We start from the raw sequence: 12,894 nt of genomic DNA, 5'->3' as shown, positions 1-12,894 counted from the left end.
TTCTAACACTTGCCTGTCTAATCCTGTCTCACTGTGCTAGGTGTCAGGGGTCAGTTTAGTGGCAGTAAGCTTAAACCTGTGCACTGCAAGTGAGAATCAGGATTGTGGAGGCTCTCCTTGTGTCTATCATTCCATCTCTGACCAAGGAGTTTACTGCCACACCCGTTGGTAACCCTTTAGGGTTTTGCTGTTGCCCTTAGCAACAGCATTTCGGGTTCTCTACGTATTAAAACACAACATCTTGCTTTTTACATCTGAGCAGTTCTAATACAAGGGAGATACCCAGTTCCTTAGCCTCTGGGCTTCTCTGTTCACTGTGTGTGTATTTTGTTACCCTATCACCTTCTGTGTACGTTATGTCATATTCCCCAGTTTGTCTGTGAGTCCATTTGTTTTGCATAACAGTTCAAACACCAGTACATTCCTGCAGACACTGGAGTGCATAACAGTTCTGACACTAGTACTTTCCTGCAGGCACTGGTGTGCATAACAAGTGTATGCAGTGTGTGGGCTCCCTCCCTTTACTGTGGTTTATGTAGTGTGTGCTCCCTCCCTGTACTGTGCTGTATGTAGTGTGTGCTCCCTCCCTGTACTGTAGTGTATGGAGTGTGTGCTCCCCCTCCCTGTACTGTGCTGTATGTAGTGTGTGCTCCCCCTCCCTGTACTGTGCTGTATGTAGTGTGTGCTCCCTCCCTGTACTGTGCTGTATGTAGTGTGTGCTCCCTCCCTGTACTGTAGTGTATGGAGTGTGTGCTCCCCCTCCCTGTACTTTGAAACAAATAAGGTTATAAAAAAGGAGATTGTAGAATGAAAAATCAATAAAATCAGAAGTAGATTAAAGGCATGACTGCAGTGTCAGTAGACACTGAAAGTGGGCATATCAATCCTTGTATATTCAGACGTACAGATGTACATCAGGGAAGGGCATTGTAGCAGCATAAGCAAAAAGTCACAGGTAAACAATAATATAACGTAAAGCAAAGGAGGCCCCACCTGTGTCTATCTCAGAATCAGGACCTCTGAGGAGTGACCCCCACCCTCTTGAAAGGCCCCTCACCCTCAACAGAGTCCGCCCCCATTAGTGCTTCTTCCATAAATTTCCCGGGTTGGTGTTCGATCCCAATCCGCCCCTGACAATACCAATGACATTATTACTTCTTTCTTTCTGCTGCTGATTCCTCTTCCAATGCAGCCAAGCATCTGACTAGCCTTCCTCATTGCTTTGTTACATTGCTTACCTGCCTTTAAGTCACCTGAAATAGTAACTCCTAGATCCCTTTCCTTCTCAGTAGTTTCCAGTATAGTGCAATTAATACTATATTTAGCCTTTGGACTTTTGAGACCCGAGCGCATGATTTAGCATTTTTTGTCATTAAACTATAATTGCTACACTCTTGACCATTCTGCTTGACCATTCTGCTAGTCTACCTAGATCCTCAATCATTTGTTTTACCCCTCCAGGTGTGTCTACCCTGTTGCATACTTTTGTGTGTGTGCAAAGAGGCATACTTTCACTTTAATGCCATTTGCAATGTCACCAATAAAGATATTAAAATGCACTGGTCCAAGTACAGATCCCTGGGGTACTCCACTGGTAACATTTCCCTCCTGTGAATGCACTCCATTTACTATAACTCTCTGTTTTCTATCCTGCAACCAAGATCTTATCCATTCAATCTTAGTATCCAATCCCAAGCTTTCGAGTTTATTTAGCAGTCTGCGATGTGGAACAGTGTCAAAAGCCTTACTAAAGTCTAGATAAGCTATATCCATGGCTCCACCTTTATCCATCACTTTAGTCACACAGTCAAAAAAGTCAACAAGGTTTGTTTGACATGATCTCTCCCCTAGTGAATCCATGCTGTTTGGGATCCTGTAAATTTGTGGATTTGAGATAATCTTCAACGCTTTCTTTTAAGAGTGTTTCCATCAATTTCCCTACTACTGATGTAAGACTCACTGGTCTGTAGTTGTTTGTCTCTTCCTTGCTTCCACTTCCCCTGGAATTACTCTTGGAGCTAATGACTGGTTGAATAATTCTGTTAATGGTGCTACCAGCACCTCTTTAAGCTCTTTTAGTATCCTTGGATGTATCCATGCCTGCGGGGGTTGGACCGTATTGAATGTGCAGTACATTGAATCTGGAGGATCCGATCCGATGCTCTCGGGAATGCGTGTAGGATCGGAAATGCTTTCAAAATGCCCAATTTCATCCAATATATCGGGCCGAATGCCTGAAATCGGATTAAATCGGGCATTATCGTAATATTGCACTTTTTAATGTTTTTCACCTCTCCTGCACTGCTTCCAAGTTCCTTCACTCTGCCAAAGAATCGCTTACACATTTTCCCATCCCTAGAAAATCAGCCTTCCTAAAATCGAACACCTTTGTTTTTGTATGGGATAACTCAGTTTCTGTCTAAATGCTAAACCATACTGGTGTTGGTGATCACTGGATCCCAGGTTTTCACCAGTTTTTTCATCAGATATTCTGTCTCCATTTGTAAGTATTAAGTCTAATATTGTAATATTGCGTCCAATTGGTGGAGGGATGCTCCCTGCAGGGAATTTAAAATGTCCCTACGTCTATTGTACAATGTACAATGTACAAAGGTTTACACTGACACAACACACACACACACACACACACACACACACACACACACACACACACACACACACACACACACACTGACACACACACACACACACATATTTTATAGATGATTGTAAATATTTATACACCTTCCCTAAATATTTGTTTGGAATCGGATTAACAGCTATCTCTTTTATAACAAGCAACAAAAGATAAAATGAAATAAGCATGAATGATGATCTAAGTAGAGCTTCACTCCTAACTCCCCAGGTTTAAAGAATCATTACACCTCACATTTTTGTTATGCAGATGTGCCGCAACCTATGTTTTAACCTGAAAACAAACCAGATATTATACTTTGTTTTTTTCTCAAACATTTTCATAGACTAGCAATCGGGATGCGGTCAAGATCCCGCCAGACGGAATCCCGGTGGTCGAAATACCGACACCGGAATCCCGACCGGCACAATCCCGACATATTCTCCCTCCGTGGGTGTCCACGACACCCATAGAGGGAGAATAAAATAGTGTGCCGAGCGTAGCGAGGCACCGCACCTGCAAGAGGCTGTGTTCTGCTCGCCACCCCTGTCGGGATTGTGCTGGACGGGATTCCGGTGTCGGTATTTCGACCGCCGGGATCCCGTCCAATGGGATTTCGTACTGATCCCTAGCAATCATTCAGCCATATAATTGATGTGATAATAACAATCTTTATAAGTCTAGAAGTCATGATAGTTTACCATTTTGGGGCAGATTTATCAAACCTTGGAGAGAGATAAAGTGGAGAGAGATAAAGTACTAACCAATCAGCTCCTGTCATTTCTCAAACACAGCCTGGAAAATTAGCTGATTTTATAGTACTTTATTTCTCGCCAAGCTTTGATAAAATTGCCCCCTTGTGTGTATAAAAATGACAAAATGCATATACATATGCATTGGGAAAATTTTATTTGGATAAGCAGTATGAAGATATTGCAGATATACATACAATTTAAGACATTTATGCTTATGGTTAAAGCTAATGATTTTTTCTTCCTTTGGACTCAAAGATTAGGTGTATTGTTGCTGTAACGATTTTGCCTATTTCGTTGGTTTAAGAGGTGCTATCCATACTTTCAGTAACGTTTTCCCTGGCCTTGGCAAGGGGCGGGAGCACAGGGGTCACAGGGATCTGTCAAACAAAAGTAAAAATATCAATAATGTTAGTGATAATTTAGGATTAGAGATGTTGATAAGTAAATTCTTTGTGATTTTCCAAATATGTCTACATTTTCAATATGTCTATACCAGTTTATTATTAGTTTTTTTATAATATAATAAAATAAAATAGTACATTACTTAAGGAATTTGAACATACATGAAACATATGACTACTAAGTAATTATTTTTTAATATGGATAAACTAAATGAAGAAAATTAACAGTACACCAATACTAAGGTCTTAAAATTGTAAACCCTCTGTGTTCTTACTGCTATTATTATCTACTGTATATACTGTAAAGTGCATAAAGTGGACTATAAAGTGTGCTATACAATGTAAAATAATGTGCATATATTGACTGTACCTTTCTGATAACCTCCGGAGCTCTGACACTGTTGTACAGTCTTGCATGCTGAAAGATACAATAAACAGTATGAGTGGTACAGACATAAGGCAGCAATCTCACATAGAATTTTTTAAATAGCAGGTTAAGTACATGTGAAGCATGCATCTGCTGTGTTACAATTTACAAATACTGTAATTATCTTCTTTTCAAAATTTCTCTGATGCAAGATTGTCTGTCCGTGACATTAGTCTGCAATAGTGACATAGTGACACAGACGCACAGATTCTCAGCATGTCATGAGATGACAGTGAGGAGAATGAAGGAGGTAATGACACAGTGAAGACAAAGCTCAGAAGTGATTGACAGTCAGGGACCTTTTGGGGTGGTTATGGGTAGTATCTCACTGAGGAATGAAAGGCAAGACATTAGAGACTATAAGGCAGGGGTAGGGAACCTTTGGTCCTCCAGCTGTTGTGGAACTATACATACCAGCATGCCCTGCTACAGTTTTGTTATTTGGCCATGCTAAAATAGTTGCAGTGCATGCTGGGATGTGTAGTTCAATAACAGCTGGAGGGCCGCAGGTTCCTCACCCCTGCTATAAAGCGTCTATTTACTAATACCTGGATGGGGATAAAGTGGATGGAGATAAAAGTAACTGACTGTCTTATAGAGTAACACTGTATAATTTGAGTGCAGAGTCTGGAACCTGGCATTAGAGGAAGGGGTGCGGTCCTCAGGCAATGGGGCCCACTAGGGATTTCCCCTGTACTTCTGAGGGCCAGTCCAACCCTGGAGATGGGGAGTGTTGAAAAAAGAGCAGGCATGTTACATTTTATGGCATATTGCGCCTACAACTGTGATCTCATATGCAAAAAACATGGTGCCAGTGTCTCAGATCCTGCAGCCATTCTGTGTGACTAAAGGGTTACTCAGATGGGCAATTATTGGAGGATCTGCAAGTACTGCTGCATGTTTTTATGCAGGTGCACCGGCGGGTGGGTGTCTCGATGCATTAGCATATTTTCGCACATCAGCTGCGTATAAGATCTAAGGCTGGGTACACACTACAACAATGTCAGCACAATTTGCTGTGTCGGCACAAGAAATTGTGTACATTGTTAAGTATGTACATATGTGTACGGACAATACCTGCTGGTCTGGGTTGAAGGGAATTCGGCCCTACCACCATGACGGTTGCCCATCGCTCAGGTGTGTAGCTGTCCTAGATATCTCTGCACATGTTACATCTGCCCCACCTGCAGTGCAACATGGTTTTGCCCATTTGCTTGCTTTTTGCTTTACTTACAAACATGAATCAGACCCTATGCTCACAATCTGCCCCTTTAGGCGTAGGAAACAGTTTAATTGTAAATCAAGTCCCTTTTTACAGCTGCTGTTCCAGAATTAATGGACATTTATACTGATGGGAATTTTGTGAACTGTGCAAAAACCTTTTGAACACAAAAAAAATAAATTAATGTTGTTTTACATACTAACTTAAAATGACAGTTTACTGCTCTAGATTATGTTGCATTGGGATTGTAGTGAGTCAATTGTGTACATTATGGGGGAGATTCAAATGTTTGAAAAGTCAGTTGGGAGTCTGTTTTTTCCTATATAATAGACAGGAAGAAAACAGACACTCAACCGACTTTTCAAACATTTGAATTCCACCCTAAGTGTTGTATTATAATTTAGTAATATCTATTTTAGTAAATAACCATTAAACCAAAGTAAATCTAATAAAAGTTATTTTTTTTTAATTATTTTTACTGATTGAAATAAATATTCTAAATGTAAAACATTGTTAAAAATATATAAACACAAAAGGAAGTCAAAACATACACAATGTATATAAAATATATGCTTATGTTAAAAAACTAATAATCTGTTTGGTTGCTATGGACATCATCTCCACTTCTATAATCCACACTTTAGTATATATACCCCATTTAATCATGGAATACTGTGACTTTATGTGTTATTTAAACTGGAGAGGTATCCTTTTTCAGTATTTATAGCATTCAAGTGTATACTGATAATAGTCCAAAATGAGGTAAGGTACTATACATCTAAATAAAAGGGTGACGTTTCCCTTGCGGGATAGAGAAAAATAGCATATTGCTAGTTTTATACATTAGTATTATATATTTACCTATAGTGAATGATTCATTTTGTTATATTTATAACATGTGTATTAGTATTTTGATTTGAAAAAAGTCTGATCTAGTTCTTTGAATTTAGTACTTAGCGCTGCTCTATTTTACATAGAGAAAAAAAGAAGTTTCTGGTATTTTGCTTTCAGAATGCAGTTGGAGTCCCGTGCTCCATCTAGTAATGCACCTCCCTGTGTTATGTGGTTACATGTCTCCTTCCAGATGTATCATCTTAGCAGATATTTCATATTCACCATAATACAGATTATTCATTTTTTTAGTATAAGCATGTATTGTATACATTGTGTGTTTTCACCTTCCTTTGTGTTTATATATTTCATTTTATTCAATAAAAATGTCTGTTTTATATAAACTGGTTAATTAGATATGAATTAATTGTTATTTTAGACAAATTTATTGCACATTAATTAGACACTATCAGCGCTTTACAATCTCTTTGCATTTTTGTCATTTTATAATCTGTTCTCTTTCCTCTCCTGTCCTGTAGAGCTGCTGTATGCTCTCATAAATAGACTATACCTATTGTGAATTTGCACACAGATTTCTCTTCATTTTGTTGTAAAGGAGAAAATAATTTCCTTGTGGAATCTATGTTCAAGCAAATTTGTCCATTTACATAAATAATTTAACTAACTTGATTTCACATGATCATTTGTTCTAGAATGTGCTATATGGAGACAGTTGTCATCAAATGCTGTCTGTTATGCTAGATAAAATGAAAAAGTTTTTAAGTGAACTTAGTAAGACCAATATAGTACTTACGGTCTTGGCAGATATTTTGCTTCTGGCAAGGATCCTGGCACACAGGTTGCACCTTGCATGGGTCCTGGCAGATACTTTGCTTCTGGCAAGGATCCTGGCACACAGGTTGCACCTGACATGGGTCCTGGCAGATATTTTGCTTCTGGCAGGGGTCCTTGCACACAGGTTGTACCTGGCATGGGTCTTGGCAGACATTTTGCTTCTGGCAGGGGTCCTTGCACTGGGACTTCTGTCCTCCTTTAACTCCAGACATGATTGTTGTTTGGTCTCGGGTCGCTGAGTAAAAGCAAGATTCGGATAGTCCTGGTGGTTTGTAGGGACACCTTTGAATGAGCTCTTTTTATACAAAAAGTTCTGCATGTGTCAGTCCTAGATCATGCACAAAACAATTATATTTTTACAAGACTGAAAAACCAGGACACAGCTGAAATGTGTCATTTAAATTCTTTCCTTAAGTTGGGTGTTTCCTAAAGAACAACTCATGACAATTTTTATATTGTATCTCAAAGCAATATGTTTACATCGCAAATGTAGATGAAAGCACCTATCAAATAATGAAATTAAATAAGGATATAACATCATTCTGGATGAGTAACACAAGGAAGATAATAGATAAATGATAGGCTGCTATGATTAGAGCGTCTAAAATATTTTGCTGACACACAACGTGTACCGTACCAAGTTATTTACAAGGTTGAAACTGTATTAAAGATAAAATTATATCTGTGAAGGCAGAGTTATCTAGCACAATATAAACATTTAATAAAGCTGACAGTGCTTAGGATTGATGTTGCGTTGGATACATGATTAAAAAAAACACACACAAAAAAAGAGTATCTCAAAATAGCAAGAAAAGCAATATGTTTGGTGCATATACAGTACCTCTAACAGATAAAAGGAATCTGACTGAGAGTAGGAAGCTAATGTTATAACATTTATTTATTAAGTATAAACAAAAGAACTTAATAAAAGCATAAACACCACATATGATGATAAATGGATAAAAAGAATGCAGCAATGATACACAGGGGCATATTGGGATGCCGGAACAGTCCCTGCTTTGTTCCCCTCAGTGGTCGCCCCCCCCCCCCCCATGCCGGGCCAATTAATTTCATATAAGGGAGTCTATGACTACCATAATCTGCGCTTCTGCACATGCAGAGCCTCAGTGATGTGCTGCCACTGTGTCACCCATTTGCAAATAACCCATCGCCAGTGGCATTTACTGTTGTCCTGAGTTAGCTCGTCTCCCCCAGAATGTTACTCAGACTAACCGTCAGGAGTGCTCAGATGAGACTGACAACGCAGACCCTGGTCTCTGCACACCTAGAAAGCAATGCCCTCATTTTGTAGAACAATCCCAGTTTACGCCCCCACTCCACCCTCAGGGCTGTGAGCAATCATATAGGACCCACTCTGTACAAGTGCAGAATGGGTTCTGTGCCTGCGCAGAGCCACAAACATTGGATTTATACGTAAACCAACGTGTTTGTATATACTAATCTGAATTAGGCCCAATGATGCCCCTACTACTACTTAATCACATGACTTACACCTGGCATCCACTGTAGGCTATGATTAATGACTTCCACGCTCATAAAAAAAAAAAAAAAAAGGACAAAATATAAACTAAATCACTATAGTTCTATTTGGTCAAATTCTAAATGAAGGAGACATTAAAAAATAGCATATATATATTTTTGCTGAATTATCTCTACACCAGTAGCATGTGCTGCAGGCTTCCATTCTATGTACATTAGATACATTTACACTCAACTTGTTCATAAACTTAGGAAAAATGTTCTGACATTGATTTTCATAGAAAAACACTCACTTATCATAAGATTTGAATAAAAACCCTATGATTTTAGGATTGCCTGATCTTATGCATTACTCTAGAGCAGAGGTTCTCAAACTCGGTCCTCGGACCCCACACGGTGCATGTTTTGCAGGTCTACTCACAGAATCACAAGTGAAATAATTAGCTCCACCTGTAGGCCTTTTAAAATGTGTCAGTGAGTAATTAATACACCTGTGCACCTGCTGGGTTACCTGCAAAACATGCACTGTGTGGGGTCCTGAGGACCGAGTTTGAGAACCTCTGCTCTAGAGCACTCTTAGTTAGATTTGCAATGGATTGGCTGACGGAGGGCAGCTCGTTCACTGACTGTGAACTGGAACGCGGATACCCATACTCTACCCATACTCTCCGGGTGCTCTATTGCTTAATCAGAGAGGCTTACTTCCCTAACACATTTACACAGATCCATTATTTAGGGATATATATGAAGCATGGGATGCAGTGAATAATACATTGTATAGAAATACAATTAGGGGGGAATGGATACCCCATTGGGGTAACCCATCCTTTACACCAGGATTGTAAAATGTGGCTTGTCTTAGATTGATTACAAAGGGGCTTAAAGCAGTGTCGCAAGTATTTGATCCGGGTGGGAAAATAAAATCTTACAAGGTTTTACAATCTGAATTCAATCTCCCCAGTAGTAGTCTATTCTCCCTAATGCAAGTTACACATTTTGCCATGTCTATACCCTTTACCTCTGCAACAGATAGAACTCTGGACCCCTTGAACCATATCTTCTTAAAGCTCTCGGAGCAGAAATATAAAACTAGAATGTTATACGGATTGTTAATGAAAACCAAAACACCCAAATTAATTGACCATTCTCAAAAAGTCTTACCATCTCTATTGACAGACAATATATTATTTAAATATTATAATAGAACCCTCAGGACATTAAGAGCCTCTGTCTTACAGGAAGTGCATGTCAAAACGCCTTTTAGGGCATATGTAGCCCAGGGTCAGAGGAAGCACTATGTGGAAGACAAATCTGGTCGATGTCCAAAATGTGGTGCTCCTTCAGCTACTATATTTCACAATATTTGGTCATGTAGAAAAATAATAAAATTCTGGTATAAATTAGTGTATTATAGAAACTCTACCCTTGCACTACAAGTGAGTCTAGACCCTATTCCCCTTCTTTTTGCAAATTTTGATAATTGGAAATTGGGGTTATCTAACTCCCATCTGATTCCTTTTCTAACGAATCTTGTGACAGTGGCAAGAAAAGTGATTCTGAATTCTTGGATATCTAATCATATACCATCACTGAGAGAAGTAGATGAATTGCTTATGAGATACATGCATTATGATAGATATGAAATGACCCGGGACAATCAGGAGAAAGGATCGAACTTTATTAAGAAATGGGGTGTCTTTATCTCTTAAAAATCCATGGAAACGCAAGCTCATATTTGTGTCTCTCTAGATATATCCAGCACACCCTAAAGTCTGTTTAGTGACAACCACATGTGACACATGGGTTAGAGGTATTTTAGGGACGAACCGCTCTCTTTCTTATTCGTATCTTGCATTACGTTTTCAGCTTTATAATATAAAAGGTCTGACTACCAGGTAAGTGCGCAAAATGGTAAGGAGCAGCCTATATCCAAACCACAATAGGGGTAATCCCTCCACCCCCAACAATAAATACAATGGTAAAGAAATGAGTGGATTGGAGAATGGCGCCCTTCTATCTCTACATAAAATGTGATCTTTATAGATATAAAAGAGTAGGTCAACGATATACGTTCCTTTATGTGGCTTGTATCATCAGCATGTATTATGTCAGATTCCTCTTCTATCCACACAGCATTCTTTCTTTTGTTCAATTTCCTCTCCAAATCACCAAAAATAGAGGGAAATAGACAGACGATAGTGTAATACTATTTTATTAAATTTAAAACATATCAAATTTCCAATCCAAGTAAAACTGACACACAAGTGATAAGGAAAATCCCAGAAAGTGGAGGTAATGTAATTACCGGATAGTAGGAGAACCGGTCAAAGTTCTCAAACTCGCATAGATGTAATGGCAATCACAGGCAGCCACCCGGGTTAACAGCTCCCTGGAACCGGCAATCACCCTCGTCCACAATCGTCTGGATAGTCCTCCTCACAACACCAACGCGTTTCAGGTCTATTCCAGACCCTTTTTCAAGGTAAGTGTGTCTACATCCAGTCATCCAATCTATTTATCTGAACATCCCCCAATCAGAATAGGTATACAAATTCCCAATACATATCACCTGTTAAAAAGATGGCAGCTTACATACAGTTTAAACACATAACCATGGTAACCATCTCTATCCCCCAATAAAATGGAGCCTCCTAGTCACGTGACATTGGATCCTGTGACATTAAATCATGTGACCTCCATTTCAATGTCAGTATTGCAGTGTGGGCATTTCCGCCCTTAGTTGCCGTCACTTCTGCCCTCAGAGCTATGAGGGATGAACCTGTATTCCTCACTGCTATTAGTGAAAAGATTCTCACAGTTTCTCTTGAGGCATTCTCCCTCCAGTAGTATCACCTCCTATAGCTGCCGATCGTCTGCGTCCTCTGTTTGGAGTTATCCCGTTCACGGCACTTCCGCCCTTACTAGCCGGCGGTCCGTACGTCATATCCGCTTCCGTCCTCGGGCTGTATGATCCGTTTGCGGCGGAGGACAAATACTTCCGCCATTACCAGCACATACTTTGCCAGTCATTCATAGTCATCTCTTGACCTTGTAGGGACGGCGGCGTTTGTACTTCCGCCCTTACTTGTTCCACTCCTGTACTCCATATCCGCCCTGGATTCATAGTCGTAGTACCAACACAGATTAACATAATAGGATCGTAGCAGCATCCATAGCCCTTTGGGGGCAAACCTTTATCGTCAACATGGTATTTCATGGATTTGTCTTAGGTTTCCAATTTGGTGATACCATAACATAATACTTCTTGGTGGTTCTAACTAAAATTAGAAATACAAAAAATATAAATAATAGTTTAAAATTGTGACAGTAAAATCCACATGATCCCACTTAATGGGAGTCAAAATATATAAATATATAGAAGATACTGTTCCATATATAGTACAATAAAAAGTTTTTCATAAAATACCTCCACTTTTAAAATGGGGCATAAAAGTACAATAAGGAAATCTGTACAATAAGAAAATCTGTATATATAATTCATACCTAAACGACAATATGAAAACCCTACAAGAACCACTTCAGCTCAAAGTCTGAGTTTAATCCATGGGGTATCAATGTGTTGTATTTATATATTAGTTCCATCTCAGTTTTCGCCAGACACTTTGCAAGATCTTTATGTCTGCGGCCACTCTCCACCCTCTTGATCCCTACAAATCTCACGATTTGTTTGGGGTCACAGTTGTGATGTTTTTTAAAGTGGCTGGATAACGCATGGGTGTCTAGTCCCCTTCTAATGTTCCTAAGGTGCTCTCCTACCCGTATCTTGACCTGTCTAGAGGTTCGCCCGATGTAGAAAAGGTGGCAGGAACATTCGATGGCATAAACCACATTTTTTACGTTACACGTAATGAATTCGCGTATTTCGTGGATGGCCCCATTGATATTTAAATTTTCTAATTTCTTCCCACTATCCGTGGTAATTTCTCTACATCCTACACAGGACCCACATCTGTGAAACCCTTTAGTATTTCTGATGCCTTCTTTTCTGATTGGAGGCAAATCACTTCTCACCAGTGTGTTTTTCAAGTTGGGGGCTTTTCTATAGATAAACATAGGTTGTTCCGGTAGTACGCCTTTTAAAACAGGGTCTTTCTTAAGTACTCCCCAATGCTTTCTAAAGGATTTCTCTATCATTTTGTGTTGGACATTATATTGTGTGAAAAAGGCATATTCGAACTTGTTAGATGTTTCTGTTCTGCCCTTATCTTCCAATAAAGTTTCACGTTTCAAATGAGTGACACTCTCCT

At 39.4% G+C, this 12,894-nt stretch overlaps 1 protein-coding gene across 1 annotated transcript; it reads right to left on the bottom strand.

Annotated features, from left to right (window-relative positions):
- Positions 1-3,613: 3,613 nt before the first annotated feature.
- On the bottom strand, positions 3,614-7,383 carry LOC135057621 (keratin-associated protein 5-1-like). Its single transcript, XM_063963441.1, has 3 exons — positions 7,086-7,383; positions 4,162-4,209; positions 3,614-3,767 (listed from the first exon to the last, which is right to left on the bottom strand). Exons 1-3 carry the CDS (start codon positions 7,336-7,338, stop codon positions 3,712-3,714), a joined length of 357 nt encoding a protein of 118 aa, XP_063819511.1. The 5' UTR covers positions 7,339-7,383; the 3' UTR covers positions 3,614-3,711.
- Positions 7,384-12,894: the final 5,511 nt, after the last annotated feature.

The sequence above is a fragment of the Pseudophryne corroboree genome, chromosome 3 (genome assembly GCF_028390025.1).
Source record: "Pseudophryne corroboree isolate aPseCor3 chromosome 3, aPseCor3.hap2, whole genome shotgun sequence".
In the NCBI taxonomy this organism is placed as follows: domain Eukaryota; kingdom Metazoa; phylum Chordata; class Amphibia; order Anura; family Myobatrachidae; genus Pseudophryne; species Pseudophryne corroboree.
Note: the sequence above shows the minus strand (reverse complement) of the source record. Positions and strands in the feature narration are given on the sequence as shown.

Bases quoted from the DNA above. Each gene is read 5' to 3' on its own strand.
- LOC135057621 (XM_063963441.1), bottom strand. From the start codon at position 7,338: ATGTCTGGAGTTAAAGGAGGACAGAAGTCCCAGTGCAAGGACCCCTGC. The intron at 4,210-7,085 runs GTAAGTACTATA...TGTATCTTTCAG, and splicing joins GCAAAATATCTGCCAAGACC to CATGCAAGACTGTACAACAG. The intron at 3,768-4,161 runs GTACAGTCAATA...TTTGTTTGACAG, and splicing joins CTCCGGAGGTTATCAGAAAG to ATCCCTGTGACCCCTGTGCT.